General features: G+C 45.3%; 1 protein-coding gene across 1 annotated transcript in view; it reads right to left on the reverse strand.

The window, feature by feature from the left end:
- Positions 1-12,532: 12,532 nt before the first annotated feature.
- The window catches only part of LOC142576082 (SEC14-like protein 2), a 93,627-nt gene continuing 86,592 nt past the window's right edge, over positions 12,533-19,567 (reverse strand). The window contains exons 10-12 of the mRNA XM_075686020.1: positions 16,851-16,963; positions 15,645-15,993; positions 12,533-14,102 (exon numbers count right to left, since the gene is read on the reverse strand). Of these exons, the coding sequence (XP_075542135.1) occupies positions 14,002-14,102; positions 15,645-15,993; positions 16,851-16,963 (563 nt within the window). The 3' untranslated portion in view covers positions 12,533-14,001. The remainder of the gene's footprint in view (positions 14,103-15,644; positions 15,994-16,850; positions 16,964-19,567) is intronic.

Below are 19,567 nucleotides of genomic sequence, written 5' to 3' on the forward strand. Positions count from 1 at the left end.
TTCTCTCTGCTTTGGTATATCCGCAATATCTTCACTTGTGAATGGTATCATAAAAGCCGAATAAACGATTTCGTAAAACGGGAATGTTACTCTTAAGTACGCCATGGCGCCTGCGTCTTAAAGGCGTTTACAATGCTTCGTACGCTTCTTCACGCTGCGCACGAATGCGTTACTAAGGACATGGACTGCGAGTAATGCACGCACTGTGAAGAAACATACGGAAGCGCAACTATAGGAACTGAAGTTTATAGCATCTAACATGTTCATATACGTAAACCACGTGATGCTCACTGCCTACCTTAATGATGAGTTTAACAAACAAACGCACATTTCTCTATGTCACACTTAAAGCAAAGGGCTCATACTGACATGCATGGGACCTCTGCATCGATTGTGGCTTAATTCTCCTTAATTAATCTATTTACCTCGGTGGGAAAACTACGCTGTAAAAATGTTTACACCCTTAAGGGTGTTTTGTTGTCGCACTGGTAACACCCTTACCGTTAGGGCCTTACAAAAGTCTATAGAGGTTGACAAGGGGGCTCTGACTAGACGTGCGATGACAAAATACGTAGTTGAAAACTATGCAATGATTCTGACAGCCTTGAGCGCGCAGAAATACGCGACAGGAATGTTTCATATGTCTCTCTGTGAAATTCTCTTGTCCGATGTTCTTGTGCGCCCAAGGCTGTCAGAATGATTAGATAGTTTTCAACTACGTCTTTAGTCATCGCACGTCTAGCTAGAGCTCAGGTGTCGGTCTGTATAAATCTGTGCAAGGCCCTAATGGTAAGGGTGTTACCAGTGCGACAAGAAAACACCATTAAGGCTTTATATATTGTTACGGTGAAGGGAACGAAGAAGTTGAATTGGATTAGAGGAAGACGAAGTCTGCCAGTTGCCTGACCGTAACATTATTTTTACAGTGTAGGGTGCACTGTGAAAAAAAAAAAAGCAGTACCTCGACGATTTATTAGCGCCGCTTCATGCCATAACGTCCCAAAAATTTTCTTGCCTAATTATAGCTACGATGGAAAGAGAAGTTTCAAGCGAACTGAAGTTTATTAAAAGTGAATGTGTGCACGTACACTTCAGTATCAAAGCAAAAGGCTAATTACCTGATGCGTTTATATCTAAGCAGCCGTTGGGTTGGGAATCATTTCGCCATGTATAGACATATACGAGGCAAATCCAGGCTTCCACCCGCGACACCAGCCCCGATTGCTCCCCTGGCTGGCAAATTTGAATCTAGAGGGTCGTTTGCAGTACAGGGCCCAAGCTTCCGAGCTTGAAAATGTCACGGAGGGGCTCCAGTCCGCAGGAACGACCGCGTGCGCGCTTGCATTGGAGCGCGTGCTGGTGGTGGTAGTTGGGTTTCCACGGTGGCAAGCGTTCTCTCGCCATCCCGCAAGACTGGCACACAGCATTGTCTGTGTCGTTCAGCGGCACAACAGCCTCGAGAACACGAGACACTCGCGAAATTGCGCATATTTCGAGGAAATTTGTAGACGAGACAAGCGTCGAATGCTATACGCAGGGTCAAATTGTGCGTATTTATTTTCGCATGCCTTCTTTTCGTTCGCGTCTTGTGGTAAGTCCAGTGAGCCTTACATCATCATCATCATCATCATCATCATCATCATCATCATCATCATCATCATCATCATCATTCCTCCTAAGCCTTCCCAGTCTTATAGCTTTGAATACATATTGAATATCATTGTAATATCATACAGCTTGTATATCATCGGAGAGACTGTGTCTCCTTGCCTGACTACTTTCCCGATAGATATTTTTCCGCCTTTCTTGTGGAAAATTAAGGTAGCTGTGGGTTCCTTGTAGATATTTCCCAATATTTTACGTATGCTTCCTGCACTACTTGATTAGGCAATACCTCAATGAGTGCTGATATATCTACTGATTCTAATGACATTTCATAATCTATGAAAGCCACATAAAGAGAGGTTGATTGTACTCTGCAGATTTCTCAATTATTTGATTGATGTCATGGACGTGATAGGTTGTGGAATATCTCTTCCTGGAGCGAGCCTGTTCTCTTGGTTGATTGAAGTCCAGTGTTGCCCTGATTCTATTGGAAATTATCTTGGTGAATATTTTATACAATACTGAAAGCAAGCTAGTGGGCCTATAATTCAATTCTTTAACGTCTCCCTTCATATGGATTAGTATAGTGTTGGCATTCTTCCAGTTCTCATAAAACTAAACCTGGCAATGTTTAACATGTGAATACTCTTGAGTGAGACTAGTTTAGCAAGGCTCTCGGCTGAATTATCAAACATTGCCTGGGATATTAGTGGCCTTACTGAGGTTAGAAAAACTGCTGAGTCATATACAGTGCTAACGGCCTCGTCCTCTGCCACAGACGTGTTCTAGATGAGAGAAAATACGGGATAGTATTTCTAATTAATAAGGACATAGCTGGCAATATCGAATTCTACAGCATTAATGATAGGGTAGCAGTCGTTGTACTGAAGCTAAATAAGAGATATAGATTAAATGTAGAAGCCTATGCTCCAACCTGCAGTCATGATGACGAAGAAATAGAACAGCTTTATGAAGATGTTAAATTAGCAATGAGAAATTTGCAAATTCACCATACTGTAGTGATGCGCGACTTCAACGCAGAAGTTGGCAAAAAGTAAGCTGGGGAACACGCAATTGGCAACTACATCATCAAACCCAGGAATAGTAGAGGATAGATGTAGGTAGAATCCGCGGAAAGGAGTAGTCTCACAATAATGTATACCTTCTTCAGGAAGCACAGTAACAGAAAGTCTACCTGGAAAAGCTCTAATGGAGAAACAAGAAATGAAATAGATTTCATACTCTCTGCCGATACCACCATATTGAAAGATGTAGAAGTGCTAAGAAGGGTAACGGGCAGTGATCATAGGTTAGTGAGCTCTAGGATTGCTCTTAATTTGAAGAGAGAAATACCAAACTTATTCACGATAAACAGGCCAACCTAGACGCAGTAAGGATAAAAGCAAACGAATACAGGGTGGTGCTCACAAATAACTATCAAGCTTTAGAACAGGAAAATGAAGATGAAATAGAAGTAATGAATGAAACCGCAACTCGGCTGATTTCAAAAGCAGCAACTGAAGTGGGAGGTAAGGCACAAAGGAAACCTGTAGGTAAGCTCTCCCAAGTAACAGAGGACCTAATAAACAAATTACAAAGCATGAAAGTGTCTAACTAAATTCTATCTAAATCAGAAAGAATTCGCAGTCTGTCAAGGCTGATAAACACGAGGAAAGTAAGTGATATACGAAATTATAACATCGGAAATATTGAGGAAGCAGTAAGAAATGGCAGCAACATGAAATCCGTGAGAACAAAACTTGGCACAGGACAAGGCAAGATCTATGCAGTGAAAGATAAGCAGGGTAATGACATTAGCAAAATCGATGGTATAGTAAAATCAGCAGAATCATTCTGCACTGACCTGTACAGTACTCAGAGCAGCCGTGCTACCCATAACTAGCGATGAAGTTAGAAGGGACTTGCAAGACATGTCGCAGGGAAAAGCGGCAGGAGAAGATGGAATAAAAGTCAATTTAATCAAAGATGGAGGAGATATTATGCTTGAAAAGCTTGTGGCCCTTTATACGCAATGCCTCACGACTTAAAGCGTACCAAAGGGCCATTACCTGTGGAGCGATAAGGTTTCGTAAACTTCCTACGTAACGCTACGCCCACTCAATGCTGCGCTTCCAAAATGAAGGGCACTGCAGGATCGGTTGAAAAGAAGCATTTTCGTAGTTGGTTGCACAAAGCGGCCTTTTCGAAATGCTCTAATTGTGATGTCTTGTATAGGCGGCAACTGAACATGCAAATATGGATATTTTCTGTGATCTCTATCCGCGGTCTGGGAGGCACCCGTGTGTCGCAAGAACGACATCAGTAGTAGTATTGATAATTGAAAATTATGCGCTGTTAATCATCAACAACTTAGTTTTGCCAGTGGTCATGTGGCTTTGCAAGCCTCTGCACTGATAGCACGTACCGAACCGGCGCCAAAGTAAATATAATTTATCACTGTTAATTACGCAGCTCGACAGCAATGAAGCCATGTTCGAGAACAAACGTTGAAAGATCGAAGGCGTCACTATTTCCCACTGAACCTGAAAGACTCAATGGCGGTCAGCAGTTTTTGGACACGTGACTCAACAACTCCACAACATAATGAGCACGGTAGCGCAAGACAGGACGAGTACAAGGAAGGAAACATGATGGCCGCTTGCTTGGCTTGTCCTCGTGTTGCATGTCTTGAGCTACCGTATTAATAATAAACCACAGCGAACAAGCCCGGTTGTCAGTTTAACTAAGCAACACTCACGACTTCGTGTCTTTAGACAAATTCTTAATTAGGCAATTCGTTCCTTCAGTTCTCGCAGAGCGGGGCAAATATAGTTTGCAAATATATCATGATACATATACAAGATGCTGAGGCGATAAGTATTTGCGATACAGATACAAAATTCAGGCGGAATAATTGCGTCCGATACGATACTTGCCATATGTATATTTAAATACTTCGATACATTAGTCTATTCCTGATTACATAGTTCCACTGTAGAGGCAGCTACAAGTATGCAGGTGTATTTTTCCAGGTTATATCTAGCCAGCATACATTACACCCCTTTCAAATTTCTTCTACTAACACGGGCAAAGTTTTTCCTACGTCGCAATTCAGCAACGATATACGGTGCCAGCACGACTTGTAGCAAATGAGCGTAGATGTGTGGCGTAACCAGCATTTTCTTCACGCTATCTTTATGATCGGCACGATGCACTGCTCTGCAGTCCATTCGTAGCCCGGGTCAGTGCCTCATGTTGCAGCGCGTTTGTTAGCATAAATTTGTAATTGTCTAACACTAAGCTTCAGTGCGTAATCTGCATGTAATGAACCTAATAGGTTACAATTGTTCTATGAGCTTAAAAAATGTTTATGAACAATACATCGCGCTATGTACTTTTTGGTTCAAGGCGCGAGTAAACGCCGGTTAGTTTATACCAGGGTCTAAGCCCTGTATTCAGAAATGCCTTTTAACTTGAAGCCCATGCTTGACTTCATATAGATGACGCTTGGTGTGAACGCGCCCAAGACGCTCATTGCATCTCCTTGGGTGCGTTCAGGACAGGCGTCATTTAAATCAAGTCAAGCGTGGACTTCTAATTAAGATGCATTTCTGAATACGGGGGTAAGGGTATAAAGACTTAGGCACACCAGGAAGTCCAAAGAAGGAGCTTGGTAACGCTTGCATACCTGCCAACCACTGAACATACCGATTCGTAAAATTCCGCGGGCCAAGGTGAAGGAGGAGGAAAGAGGCAAATATCACGCATTTTTTTATTTATTTCTTGCCATGGGAGAACACGCTCTTTTCAGGGATACAAGCTTGAGTAACGACGAGTTATCTTTAGACGCATGCAGCGCACCGAGCAGCAGGAAACTTGGCAAAGCGAATACTGACAAGCAACAACGTGTTTCTAGGTCATAGTGACTTCTCAGTGACTGCTGTCGATATCGATTTCCTCCCGGAAAGCTATTTCTCAATTGGCGATTCAGGAACTTGTTTGTATAAACGTGTTCGTATATACGAACTGTCTCACCAGCGCCCTATCATCATCAGAAGAATTGCAAAGGAAGGCGCGGGAACCGACGAGCGAAACAGTTTCGCAAACCAAGTTACTTCTTCCTAAACCTTGACGCAACCTTCGTACAATTGTAAAACGGGCCCCAATTCGTAAAGATCACGTTTCGCGAAAGTTGGCAGTTATGCGCAAGTCACCATCCAGTTTTAAATCCGATGCATGCATAATCATCATCGTCAAAATCGTCATGACAACGGCATAATTCATTTACACCAACGTTCAAAGTGCGTTGAAAAATGATGAAATCAAAATAGAGAAGCTTTATGATAACTCAAAATGGCTGAGCCCTAGTCACATAATCCACGTAAAGGCATGGTAATCTCTGGACGCGGCGCTATAGAAGCCAATTTGCCAATGGTGGAATACTGGCCCGTATTGTCAGGAAATGGCGCAGAAACTATTGAGCCTCTTCTGTTATAATGTCAAAGTTTCCGCGAAGGGGTTAATAAATATGTAGTTTCTCTGTCGAATGTTTTACGTTTTAAAGGTGGTAGGAGAAACGTAAGTGAACCTATGGTGGCAAATAGTAAACCACGAAAGGAGTCGTAGAGTTAGCCCGCAGACATAACAGTGAAAGCAGACTCCGCGTTCTCTTGCACACCTTCCAACGATGCTCCCTAATTGTGACAGCAGCTATATTGTTCTGACTTTTCTGATTTAGGCGATTCCTAATGGGAAACTGCTGACCAAAGTTTGTGCAGCTACCGTGGAATAATGTGAAAAACAGGGACCTTTAGGTCACATCAGTTTAACAGAAATTCCTGCGTGGAGAGAGGCGTACGACAGGGGTGGCCGGGCGACCCCGGTGAACTAAATAAGTCCAATAAAACAATGCCATCCTTCTTAGTGCTTTCTTTGGCGGCTTCGAATTTTATTCGCCTCTGTTGGTATTTAGCGGTTACTAAATATGCTCTCATAAACAGCAATCAAAGTATTTCAACATCTGCAGCGATGCGTGTTGATCCGGATATGTATATTCGATGTGCAAAATGATGTTTATAAAGGTGTTAGTTGGAGCAGCAGTGCATTCTGTGAACCGTGCCCAGAGTGATTTCGTAAACTGGTTAAACTACAAAGTTCCTAGCCAAATTATTTTAATTGACACCGCCTTGACTTCCATTACGTAGTCGGAATTTTCAACCCAATGACAATACTTAAGGAATGATTATATTAAATCTTTATTCATTATTGCTGATAGTGCAGCATTCAATTTTCTGAATCATCTTTGATTATTCGAAACATGACCTTAAGTGCTGTTAGTGCACTCTGAGTGTCCTTGTAGATTTTGCCACTGTATCTCGTATATTAAGACCACAATACTTCGTACGATGTATCGAAAATACAGATGCTGCTACAAGTCCTGACGAAGGTTTAACGATACAGATACACGATGCTCACAGAATATCTTACAATAGTATATAACATACATGTATCAAAGATACTGCCAAGCCCTGAATTTTCGCAGCGTCAGCGTTCAAATGTAACCAAACCAGTCTTGAGCACGTAGCGCATTTTACCGAGTTTCCGTGGAACGTGAGCGTGGACCATAAAATCAGAGCTGCTAGTTTCGAGACTATACGTACAAAATATTATATTTATTATGTTTAGTTTACAGGCAGTTAAACGCTTCGTATAGGCGCATGGACGAGTTTTCACTAACCATGCAGTTCTGAATTGATGAGTTTCTTGTTTTTTACCTGCGCTGAGGTATTTGACCAGAAAGAAACCGTGACTCTGCGTACAGAAAAGACGAGTCAACACAGCCTGACATTGAAGAAAGACAAGGTCATTCTGGGGGTACCATCTTAGTGTACCGTGTAGTTTGTTGTTTGGAGTGGACCAGCTGCGGGATCGGCCCAGATTTCTGGACTTCGCTATCGCCAGGATCGGCCCATATTTTTTCGTTATACTTCCGGTTTCAGGTGCCAGCAATTTTTAATGAGCGCACCTGTGTTTCATTTCGGCCTTTTCACGCTAACTGTGCATTATTACCGCTCCGTACATACATAGCTCTATATGCTAACTTGGGGAAGGATTTTTTGTCCGAAGCTTGATTTTGACGCTATTTTCGTTGATCTACATGAAAATAGAAGGTCTCGAATCGTCTAATTTGGCACGACGAAAGGCGTCCAGATGCCCAGGTCCCACAAACCCCTAATCGGTCGGAAGTCTCCAGAGAAGACCACGTGTTCAAAAGAGCAGCGCGACATTCAGTACGCACGGGGTCAACGCCACTTGATAGCAGCGTGGTCGAGGCCAGGCTGGCGTCCGTTTACAGAGGGACGATAGGCTTACGTGTGCAAGCCCGTGCCCTAAACAGCTGCACTCGGCACTGTGGCGACAATGGGAAAAAAAAAATGAAGTAAGTCGGATGAGGATGGCAACAAACAGAGGGAGCAGCTTCATGCGTATGTGCGCGTGACTTGACAGCATGACGAAATGGCGTCGACAGAGCGGTAACTGGGGACGAGCGTTGCAAAAGCGAGCCAGCACGAGCGTTATCTTTTTGGCTAACGAAGCCGGCATTAGGTCAAGAGCCCCCGACAGCTGGGACAGTTGGGACAGAGGAAACATAGCATGCTCGCTACGGATACATTAGTCAACTGCTTTCGCCAGGCACGACGAGTTAAATGTTGAAGCGCAAATATCGTGCATGCGTTGACATACTCGATAGCCGATGCTGTCGTGAAAAGAGTGCGCCGTGCGCCGATCCCGCGGGCGTCATCTTGCTATTTTGGACAAAGTCAATCTTCCCGTTGTTTCGCAATGTTAGCGTCGCTAGCTCAGTAAGTGGGTCATCATGCTTCTACTTCGTGTTGCAATTTTCAATACAATGAAAACTTGACCGATGATGCATGAGCCACAGTCAACAGTGAAGCGGACACTTTGTTATTCATATAACCCCTAAAAAGCGTTCCCATCGACTTGTCCCAAGGAAAGTTCATTCCGCATATAGATTTCGCATATCGGTATGTAAAAGTTCATTCCGATATCTATTTTCACGAAACATTGACTCCCCGTATAACTACTTGGGTACAGACACAGAAATAGGCAAGCAAGAACATTATAGACTGCTAGCTGGTGGATTTCAGCTTTGCAAAGAAAACAATGACGCGTATAAGTGTCAGTGAAATTTCCCTCCACAGTGGTGGAATGGCGTCCAGGGCTGTGGCGTGAAATGCATGGCTTGACTTGTGACCCTTTCCGGGCCAGGCTGTCGGGCATTTGCATTACAGCACATGGTGGATGCTGTATAAATACTTTGGCTGACCACAGGGTTAATACAACTTGTACTTTTTCCATGATTGCGATAGTGTGAATTTTCATCACCTGTGAAACCAACGCTAGCGTTATGTTCGATTGTAGTTTAGCTGTAAGCCACGGATGATGATGCTGAATTTTGTTGTTTTATGGCGCAAGGGCCGAATATCACCAAAGAGCGCCAAGCTGGAAGCCACGGAACCTACCTATAGCGGGCGCAAGGCCTCGGTATCAATTGTTAGAGTCCGTGGCTGCAATGGAACTGCCGGTGAAATGACGGCGATGGGTTAAGGGCTACCAAGACACGAACTCTGCTATGCCGTATGAGAACAACTGTTTTCTTCTACTCGCGGTTCTGTTTCTTTACAAGTCCAGATTGTTGAAGCTCAGGAGATGTCTGTGTACTGGTTAGTTCTAGTGCCACAGAGTAAAGGGACGCTTAGCGACGTGACTGGCCATTTGAATTGTTTGTAGTCCGGTTTCTTAATCGGTGTATTGCAGCGATGTCGGGGCGGATGCATGGAACAGCGGCAAAATGCTGCTACACAGTAGATCCACCTACGCGTTTCATACCCTAACCACAGCAGGCCTAGTTGGAAAAGGCCGTAGTTAGAAGCGTGCCTGAGAAACACATTTCCTTCTGCTAATAATATATTATCAGTAATAAGAAGTTGAAGAATGGCAGTTTAGTTTGTCCTTTGCAAAATAGTTACTTGTGTTTACAAATTTTAATATTTCTTCAGATGTACAACGATCAATGATCCTTGCGTACGCTACAAACAGATTTTGCAACTAGGTTACCATGCGGTAGCCTAGTTGGGCTCATTTAGCGCTTCACTTTCACTGTATTTCAATAAAGCAGCTAGAATTCGTAAGGGTCGGTGATTTCAGAAAGATGATTACACTGAATGCTTGCATTTTATGAGCTTCGTCACAGCTTTTGTGATAATTTGTCTTTAAAGTTAAGCTTCATTGTCTACTTTCCCATGTTTCGCGCGACTGCCTGGCTGTTTGTTTGGTAGCTATCTCGCCTGGATATATTGGTGAGTATATATGGGAAGAATACGTGAAAGTACCGGCAAGTTCCTGATGTAATGTTTGCGTGCTGAAGAAGCATGTCCACCTCTGTTCTGCGTAACAACATCAACAGCAAGTTTTCTACTGCCCACAGTCGTCTCTAAAGCACGCCGATATTTTAACAGAATTGTGAATTGTATGTAACGGTTTCTTTGTTTTAATTTACTTTCTTAGATTTAGTCACTCTGCACATCGCTGCGTGTGTGCCCGTTCTCAGCTAATTCTCCAGAACGGGCACGTCCAACTATGACGCAATAGGTGCAGAATCCCTAAATGTTGCTTCCCTAAACGCCGTACATTCCTGTGCATACGCCTGTCATCAACAACATTCGCTTGACGAGCACCATACACCGCAGTTCATCCTCTTGAGATTATAGGCGTAAAGTTATGGATATCCGCATGTACTCACACCGATAGTACGTTCTTCCCTCCATCTCCTTTCTTTTCTTGCCTTAAACTCCTTCCCCTGTGTACGGTAGGAAACCGGACGAGCGTCCGGTTGACCTCCCTACCTTTCCGTCCTTCCTTTTCATCCTCCTCCTCCTCTATCCTCGTCACCTCACTGCGTAGACGTCTCAGAGCGTGCATCCAAATAATTTGGAGTAGGCATTTCGGAATAGCTTATGAACTATGCAGTATAGTGACATAAAATTTGCGCAACATTAATGTTATGGCCTTTGTGGTGGATAAATAAACATTTCATGAGAATACAATTTGCACAGCACGAAAGTAAAGAGAATTGTACGCATAGTCGTTAGTTGTAAAGCATTTATTTATCTCATTCACTGAAGCTTGGCTTCACAGAAATTCCAGCATGCGCGATGGATATGTGCATGCATATTTATATAAATTGAGATCCCAGGTGCTGCATTGTATTGTATGCACGTTGAAAAGTACCTCGTTGTGCGCTTTGGGTATGATTTGGCAAATTCACGTGCTTAAAGAAAAACACCTACAAAGCAAGAAAGAAAAAGGCTTTTCCCATCTGCGGAAAAAAAAAGAAAAAAAAGGACAGCTATTGCTTTCAGCAGATGGGGGCCGGTGCATCCTAATACGGAATTCATAGGCGACCTCTAGTGGCGCAGGCTCGAACGGGACCAAGTATATTTCTGTAACGACGGGGACGTCATTATGTTACGCTTCTCTGTCAAAGCGTGTTCTTACATTTCGCAGAAGAATACATAAGAAACACAAAATATATCCTCCCGATATCCGAAAGCAGCTTAGGGACCTAATCGATTTCCATCGCTTTCCGAATCTATATTACTGGCGGGTATAATAGGAACACGCAAAACAAATTCGTTTATATGTCGCCATTAGACGCCAAAAACAATATCTCCACGTGCATGACAGTAGCAACCATACCCTTATGGAAGAGGTGGTGAAAAATACTTTGCATAAACGAAGAGACGTAGTTGCAACGTCGTGGACTGGGTCCTCGTGTCGACGCTTTATGTTGTGGATTTCCACGTCATTTTGCGAAATTCGAAACGAACTTCCTGGTTGATTCTCGCAGTTTGCTCCGCCACAACGGCCTATACGAAATGAGCGTCAATTTTCTCAAAAGCTGTCGGAAAGAATGTAATTCATTCTTCCCCCAAACGATCCGTTGCTCGAATTGTCTACCATGAGCCGTTATGCATATTAGTGATAATGCCAGCTTCGCTGCGTCACTTTGAATGTGTACGCTCACTTAATTGTTTTGCATTGACAACTAATAGGACCCTCTTACCTATATGTCATGCTCAAACATCCTTGTGTCTTGCTTCCATTTCGTTATACGTATGTACTCCCCCCCCCCCCCCCCCCCCCTGTGTGATGCCACTTACGCGCAGTGGGCAATATGAATGAATAAATCAAATAAACTAAACCACTTCCATACAGTTCCGTATGCCTTAGACATCGTATCCGGGAATAACATATTCCCTTCCTATTTAATATTTGGTAGGAGTGAAGTCAATGCGCAATCTAATGTACGAGGTGTCTCAGTAGGGTATAAGAGACAAGCGGAAGAGCAGTATTTTTCATTCGAAATGACGCATTATTCGGACCAAGCCTCCAGCCGTAACTGATGGACAGCCTCGAAGGGTACCTTGAGCACCAGGATGTGAGCACCCACAAGAAAACATAAACAAGCCGTGTTTTTCGCATCACAGTTCATGCATATATGTGCGCGCTTCTTACACTTTATCTATTGATGTCCCAGTAACGCCCCACCCAAACATCTACGCACGTGTCGCGGTCCACTCCCCTAAATACATGTACGATCTCACCTATCTCTTCTTCTCGTTTATTTCTTCAGTCGCTCGGAAAGTGGGCCACCGATTACATTGGAGCCACTATTGACAAAGTTGACTGATCGAAAGAAGGTACTCGGCGCAAATATAGGTATTTTGGAGCACGGTCGTTGAAGTTGCAGTGCGCAACACATCCATCACCCTTGAGAGTGACGTGCATCTTTGTCGGCCCGGACAAGCGAGGTCGAGGAATGAAAGATGCCGACACAACGAGAAAAATAACGTGCGTTCTGCGAACGCTTTTATTCACAATCATCAGTGGTCCAACCTTGAGGAACAAGTTCAGGTAAAGGCGTCAAGGGGGGCACTTTCCGCTTCGCCAGCTTGGTCTTGCTCCTTTATGCCGGAGCCGAAAGTGGTGGCCGCAATTCGTAGCTGCCTTGGAAGAACGTTTTCATCACAGTCTCTGCTTCGCGTTGCCGCACAAAGGCGTTCTCAGTCATTGAACAGCCATAGCGCTGACGCCGACTTTCGTTTTGAGGAATAAAAATGACAACAATTGTACTAATTCGTTCACCGTGCTGTTAACATCAATCGCAGTTAGCAAAACAAAAGTTACTACGTAGGTACGGTCAACCTGCCAAGAGTATACAACAGGGAAGTTTGCACGAGAAGCAGCATTCAGCCCTTTGGTGGTTTTAAGTTTCAACCATTCGTTAACCGAAGCCACAGATAACTTTGCATGAACCGCGTTCACGGTAACAATGCTCAAAACATGCATGATATATGAGATCATGGTCCGTATTCACAAAACGTTCTTAGGCTAGAGCATTTCTTAGGAATAACTCGCATACAGTCGTGATGTTGGACGCGTTAACAAAAAGAACGCCAGGCCAATAACAAATTGTTCTTACGAACGAAAAACTTCGTAACGGTGGTACTTTTTTTCTTATATAAGAGTGGTGTTCTTTACCGTACGATACACAGCAGTGGTGCTACAACAATTATATGCGACGTCATAGTGGAGGTTGCACTCAGAGTTGAAACGACATAACACAAGCGCACCATCGTTCTAGGAGAACATTCGTGCTAATGCCAGGAGACCGAACAAGGGAGCACATAGGCTTCTGAGTGCACCGCTGGAACGCAACATAACGCTCGCTGCAGAATGGTGTTGTTTTGTGGCTGAATAAACAATGTGCAGGAAAACCAGCCGTTTGCATTTCATAGTGGCGGTGCACATGCGAACACGTCATAATGAGGCCATATGTGCATTTGCATGCAACAACACTCTCCGCAAATCATACAAGCGCGTCGAGAGGGAAAAACACAATGGAATTGTTATTATAAGGTCAGTTGCCCCCGCAGCAACTAAATTAGCAGCTCAATCTGCCGAGCGGGGAACCACGGTATACGCCGTGCGTGTGCATGGTTAGCGTTACCCGCGGAACAGACGCAGCTGACTGTAGCGCTTTTGTCCTACTTCTCACGTGTCGCTAAGGTTTTAACTAACGTCACACTCCCGGCAACTATCCCCCCATCATGTCCAACCTCGTGTCTGTCTGAGGGATACGTGCACACAAATGCCCGCTCCACCAGGGTATACTAGGAAGGGCCTTACGTTGTGTGCGTGATACATTAAAAACGAAAAACAATAACAACGATGGACGTTCAGCTTTGAACGTGGAGCCCCGTGGGAAAGTTCAATGCATCAGCATCACCGGTGGGTAGGGCGCGCACAGGTTTAGGACTCGGAACGCATCGCAGACGCCTCCAGGAGTCGCACCGAGTAGGACACCTTCTTGGAGGTGAACGTGCTGAAGCTGTTGTCAAAGTGGAGTACGTCTGCAAGGAGGCATAAAGAAAAGAGAAGAGCGGAGTGTTAACGCAGCAGCGCTGTCGGTGCGTCTGCGCCACGAAAGCACGGTGAATATAAGTAAGCGGGGTCGTAACGCAAGAACGTTAGACGACGAGCGCCTACAAGATAGCGAACACTCCTACTGCTCTAAGAATCTAAGCATCGATTTAACTCGGCCACAGGAGACGTCGTTCAGATACCACAGCAGAAAGCACACACGGTCTGGCACTATCACCACAGCACGTACCACCGAACCCTTCAGCACACATGAGAAGCCTAAAATCACGTTGCGAATTTTTCTGGCATGGCGCAGGCGGATGTCACTGTTTTAAATGCGTAAGTATGTCTATGCCTACCAAACGAGAAATTTCTCCGCCACGTAAGACAACGAACGGATCATACCCCCGCAAGCAAGCAAAAAAGTATAATGCCTCATACCCACGTAAGGCGCTCAGCAAAGTGAAGCGAACAGTGCGTACACTGGTTAAAATTGCCTATACAACACGCAGAATAGCATACGTTTCAACAAAGAACAAGCTCAAAACAAGAATTCGGAACCATCAGTAAAGCATTGGACGCGCCCCTCAGCAAATGTAGTGGTGGTTTTGCAACGTATTCGCTACAGTAACCGTAACTCACCTTAATTAACCCAAAGGTAGTGAGTTCGACTCCCACCAAAGGTATAGTGCTTGAGTACTCTAAATGACTCTACCTTAGTTAACTGTGGCTAATAATTTAAACCTTGACACCAATGGTCGTGGGTTCGAGTGCCGTAATGAACTCTATCTTAATTAAACCTAACTTATCATTTTCACTTCGAACACCATAAGCGGACGAATAATGAGGGTTCATAAGGGTTCATACTGGTCGGATGAAGTTCCATAACATTAATAATGACACCGTGCTGCGTGGAGATGAGCAAGTGGCACAATCTTTACACAACTATCAGATGAGTTCTTGCGTGATTCCTTTCTTTCTTGGAGCTCTGAGTTCAAAGCCGCGGGCTAAGATATTTGTCGAAAAACGTTTCACAACATTAAAACGTAAAATTTCAGCAGTAGTGACAAATTTTGAAATCAACCGAACGACGCATCTTCTGCCAACATACCCTGTATTTATTTTTCCAAAGCATTCAACAACAGCATAAACAATGATGTTTATTGGGTATACACACCAACTTGTTCCCTTTCCGGCTGTACTACCAGTAACACGCTTTACAAGGCCTACTTGCAAAGGTCTCTTTTGTCTTTAATTCTCATCAGGGCAACTTAGCGTAAAGCGCTGGGCCGAGACAAAAACGAGATAAACAAACAGCGCGAGTCCTTGTCCCTGTCTGTCCAGGACAGTGCGCGCAAGTTACCATGGGTAAAACGTGTTACTAATGGTGCCAAAACCAGTAGAATGAGCGGTGAATATGTGCAGTCTCCTTGCTTTGAATAAGCAGCTTCGCGGCTGCAACAGCAACGTACGCTAAACAATGGTACGAGGTAGATTTCCCAGCACCCGCCAAGCGCGCACTCCATACATACACAGGCCCGCCTTGGAGCACGTCACCGATCCGGTCTCGGGCACCTTGGCCACAGCCTTGATGCGGGCTGGCTTGAGAATGATTTCGGCGCTGTTGTTCTCGGCGGGCAACGCACCGGTTCCCTTGTAGGAGATTCCAAACAGCAGGTCGTCGCAGACTATCTCCCAGGCAAGCAGCATGCCGGCCTCTTCTACCCGCACGGGCACCTCCAGCGTCGCTTGGCGGCTCACCGCCGTGTTCGCCCGCGCCACTTCCGCGGGGATCTGGTCCGAGCAGTCCTGCAGCTCGGACGGCGAATTCCCATTCGCGTTCCGGTAGTAGCGGGCCGGAACCACGCCGCCGTCTATAACCTGTGCAGAGGAAGGAGGGCCCGCGTGCTTCAGAGGCCGTGTGCGCGCGTGTTCGTGTGATGACATTGGCACCTGCTACAATTATTGGAAACGCTGAAACAGTGCACGGAACAGTGCACGAAAGGTGGTCAGTCACCACATGTAACAGGCCGTAAATAAAATATTTGGTTAACGTTCATTGTAGCAAGCACACGCTGGTGGGAAGCTGTATGAATAAGAAAATATTTTCGGATAATGTTTCGCACTTGCATTGTCTTGACGACGACGCGGGTGGAGCACAGTGCCAAAATGGACAGCAAAGAAAAAAGAATAGAACAAGACAAAATTAATATGCTGCCATTGTAATCACTGTAGAAAGTAAACTCGCAATCAATAGTTGATTTAAATGAAAATAAAGAATTGGATGTCTAGAGCCTGGACTGTCATAGGATCAAGCCATTTAACTCAATACATGAGGTTTGTTCCTTTATGCACGTTTATTTACTCATCGGCGATGGCGACTCAAGCCACAACTGTGGGAGGTTGTGGCCATAAATGCTGGTTGAGAACTTTCATCGAAATATCTTTGTATGCACCTAATAGATGCTGGACAATTGGTCGTTTATGATGGCAGGTCATACTTCCCATAAGCACTGGTTTCACTACGCGCAGTTTCCTTGCACATTGGCAAGATAGGTTGCAGAAACCTCATAACCTAACGAGTACTTTTCTCTGCAGTGAAGCATGGCGCTTGGAGCTGCATCATGGGAATGCAAGGCATCACTACGGCTGATCAACCTAGTCTGCGACTCCTACTGAATAGTTATAACAGGGTGTTATCTAAATCCAGTGCCGTGCCAACAACACCGTATACTCACCACTGAAGGGCATCGGGGGTTTCCGTCGGGATCTGTCTGCGTGCCTCCCCAGTGTCGCGGCAGCTGGTCGGCGTCGATGTCATCGAGCAGGGCTTTCTTCCAGACTTGCTCGTCTATAATTCGAAACAGGAAAGAGTGGCTGCAGAACACTGCGTGAACAGCGTGTTCACGAACAAAAGTATAGACGGGCACTTTCAATCGTTTGCTGTTTGATAACTGCAAATTAGAGCCAATTATCCCAAGGTGCAGTTAGGCAATTGAGAGTCCCACTTTCCTTATATAAGACGCACACACATAGCCCCAAAACACAAAGGTACTAAGCCTATAAAAAGTTTATATAGATATCTAGACAGAGATGTGGAAAAGAAGCTAGCTATGTGCAACCGCGCTAAGTAACAGAGGTTCGCGAATGTTATTGTTAAAATAGTCGTGAAAGCGAACGCGCAATGTAAACAGAGTTCACAAGAATCCACAAATCAAACCAGTTAGCTCGCTGCTCACTAGGAAATATCATACGGCTGTCAAGGCACATCTATCGTTAGCGAGGCATGACGAAATACCAAGTATTTTGCTTGTCGTTAAATCCCTTTCAGGGATTGCTTGTTTTGAACGGTATTAAATAACAGTGGACCGTCATACAGCCCAGGTGCATTTTGCGTCGCTGCACAAAGTCGAGACTCCCGCATCACTCATCACAAAGGTTCTGACTACGCGATCACGCTACAACAGCACTTTTTGGAGATGGAAAGATAGAGAAATGAGACAGAGCGCCATGAACTGGGGTCCAAACGCCGACAGTTCATGTACTAGCTGATAAATGGGCGAAGAAGTGGAATTATCAGCAGATCATAAAATGCGTAAAGCTAGGTGAGCGGTGGTCTATTAGTTAAACTAAGTGGGCGGACGGAACTATAGCGATGGTGGCGCAGAATCCGATGGAGTGGTGAGAGTGGAAAATTGACAAGTAGGGTCCATAAAGAATGGCTGAGGCAAATGCGATGTTTCCAGTAAGAGAAATAGATTTCTTAAAGGGTGCTTGAACTGTTTGCCTAGCCATACGACTAGCATACTATTCCAAATGACGTTGGTGAGGCATGAAATGACCGACTCGTATAGATTTAGTACACATTACGCATGCACACGACACGCACAAGCAACGCGGCAACAAGCATATAGAGCAGCTGGTCCAGGTTAGGGTAAGCTAAGTGGAGGCGAAACCTTGCCACCTGGACCACGCCACAGGTTGCTGAAGGCATCAAGCTGGCATGTCAGCACCCCACTACGGAGCACGTACGGACCCTTACTGTAAGAATTGACCCAGTACAAAACATCGCTATTGCTAGCACACCAAACGAAGAGCTAGCTATGAGCATCCGTCGCATCACTACAATTCACCTGGGCGGTCGAGAATTCGCAGTCACGGCATACGTGGCGGCACCCGACAGCTCCGTCAAAGGGGTCATTCACGGCATTCCCGCAGGAACTCCCACAGAAGTCCTCCTTAACGGACTCTATGCACCTGGCCGAGAAATCTTACATGCCCGTATGTTCGGACAAACCGCTACGGTAGTGATCACATTCACTGGCAAGGCTGTACCCTTCTACGTGCGATACTACAGCGGTGAAGTGCGATGCAAACCATACCGACCAACCACGCATTTCTGCCGCATCTGCCACCAAGTCGGCCACCGGACCGATGTATGCCCAACTCCAGAAGCAAACGTATGCCCCCAGTGTGGTACACGAAACCCAACTCAGGACCACCCCTGTCACCCCCGGTGCGCCTTATGCCAGGGGCCTCATCCTACGGCTTCCAAGGAGTGCCCTGATCGACTGAAGAAGGCATCTTCAGCATCCCGAAGGACCAGCCGCCGGGACTACTCAAGGTCGAAGTCTCAGTCACGTACAGACCAGCAACGGAGGCGTTCCCGCTCCAGGTCTCGCTCCTGCTCGCGGAACCAACAAGGAGGGACCCGGAACCTCAACGGAACTGCTGTACCGGGATCACAAGCGGTGAGCTGGTCAGCACGGCTTTTCCCCTCTCACACAACCCACCAAGACAACACCCTGTCATCGCGTCTACACACAGCACCCACCCTACACAATTCTTCACCCATAAACAATACTGACGTTCAACTGCAAATTCTAGCTGAGCTAAAGGCCATCAGAGAAGAAAACAAACGCCTTCATGAAGAAAACAACAAACTTCGCACGCAGATTGCAGAACTATACGCCACTCGTACTGCCACTCAGCATTCCACACTAATGACCGCACCCTCAATGCCATCATCTTCGGAACGTTCTGAACCGATGATTCTCGCGGAATCAGCAAAACCGACAGAAATCGCACAAGTCGAGGAGAAAGTTGATGTACTGCAACGGCAGCTCCTAGCAATGCAACAAAGCATCCAGCAACTGGCAAGTGTTATTGAAGAAACACGGCTCGGAAAAGATCAGCGACGCAAGAAAGTTAGAACACTAGTACAACAGGCAGTAGAGCAGGGACACCCTGCCGATCCACCCGTCAGCCAGGACGAATAGCAAAACCAAGCACAGGAACGAAAACCCACTCATAATCTGGCAATGGAATTGTCGCAGCTACAAACGCAAGCAAGGGTCACTGAGACAGTACATAAGTAACGCCAAAATGAGACCAAGCGTAATCGCACTACAGGAAACAGGCACACACCCAACTCAAACTGGCTACAACACACATA

Source organism: Dermacentor variabilis, chromosome 3, assembly GCF_050947875.1.
Source record: "Dermacentor variabilis isolate Ectoservices chromosome 3, ASM5094787v1, whole genome shotgun sequence".
NCBI lineage: Eukaryota > Metazoa > Arthropoda > Arachnida > Ixodida > Ixodidae > Dermacentor > Dermacentor variabilis.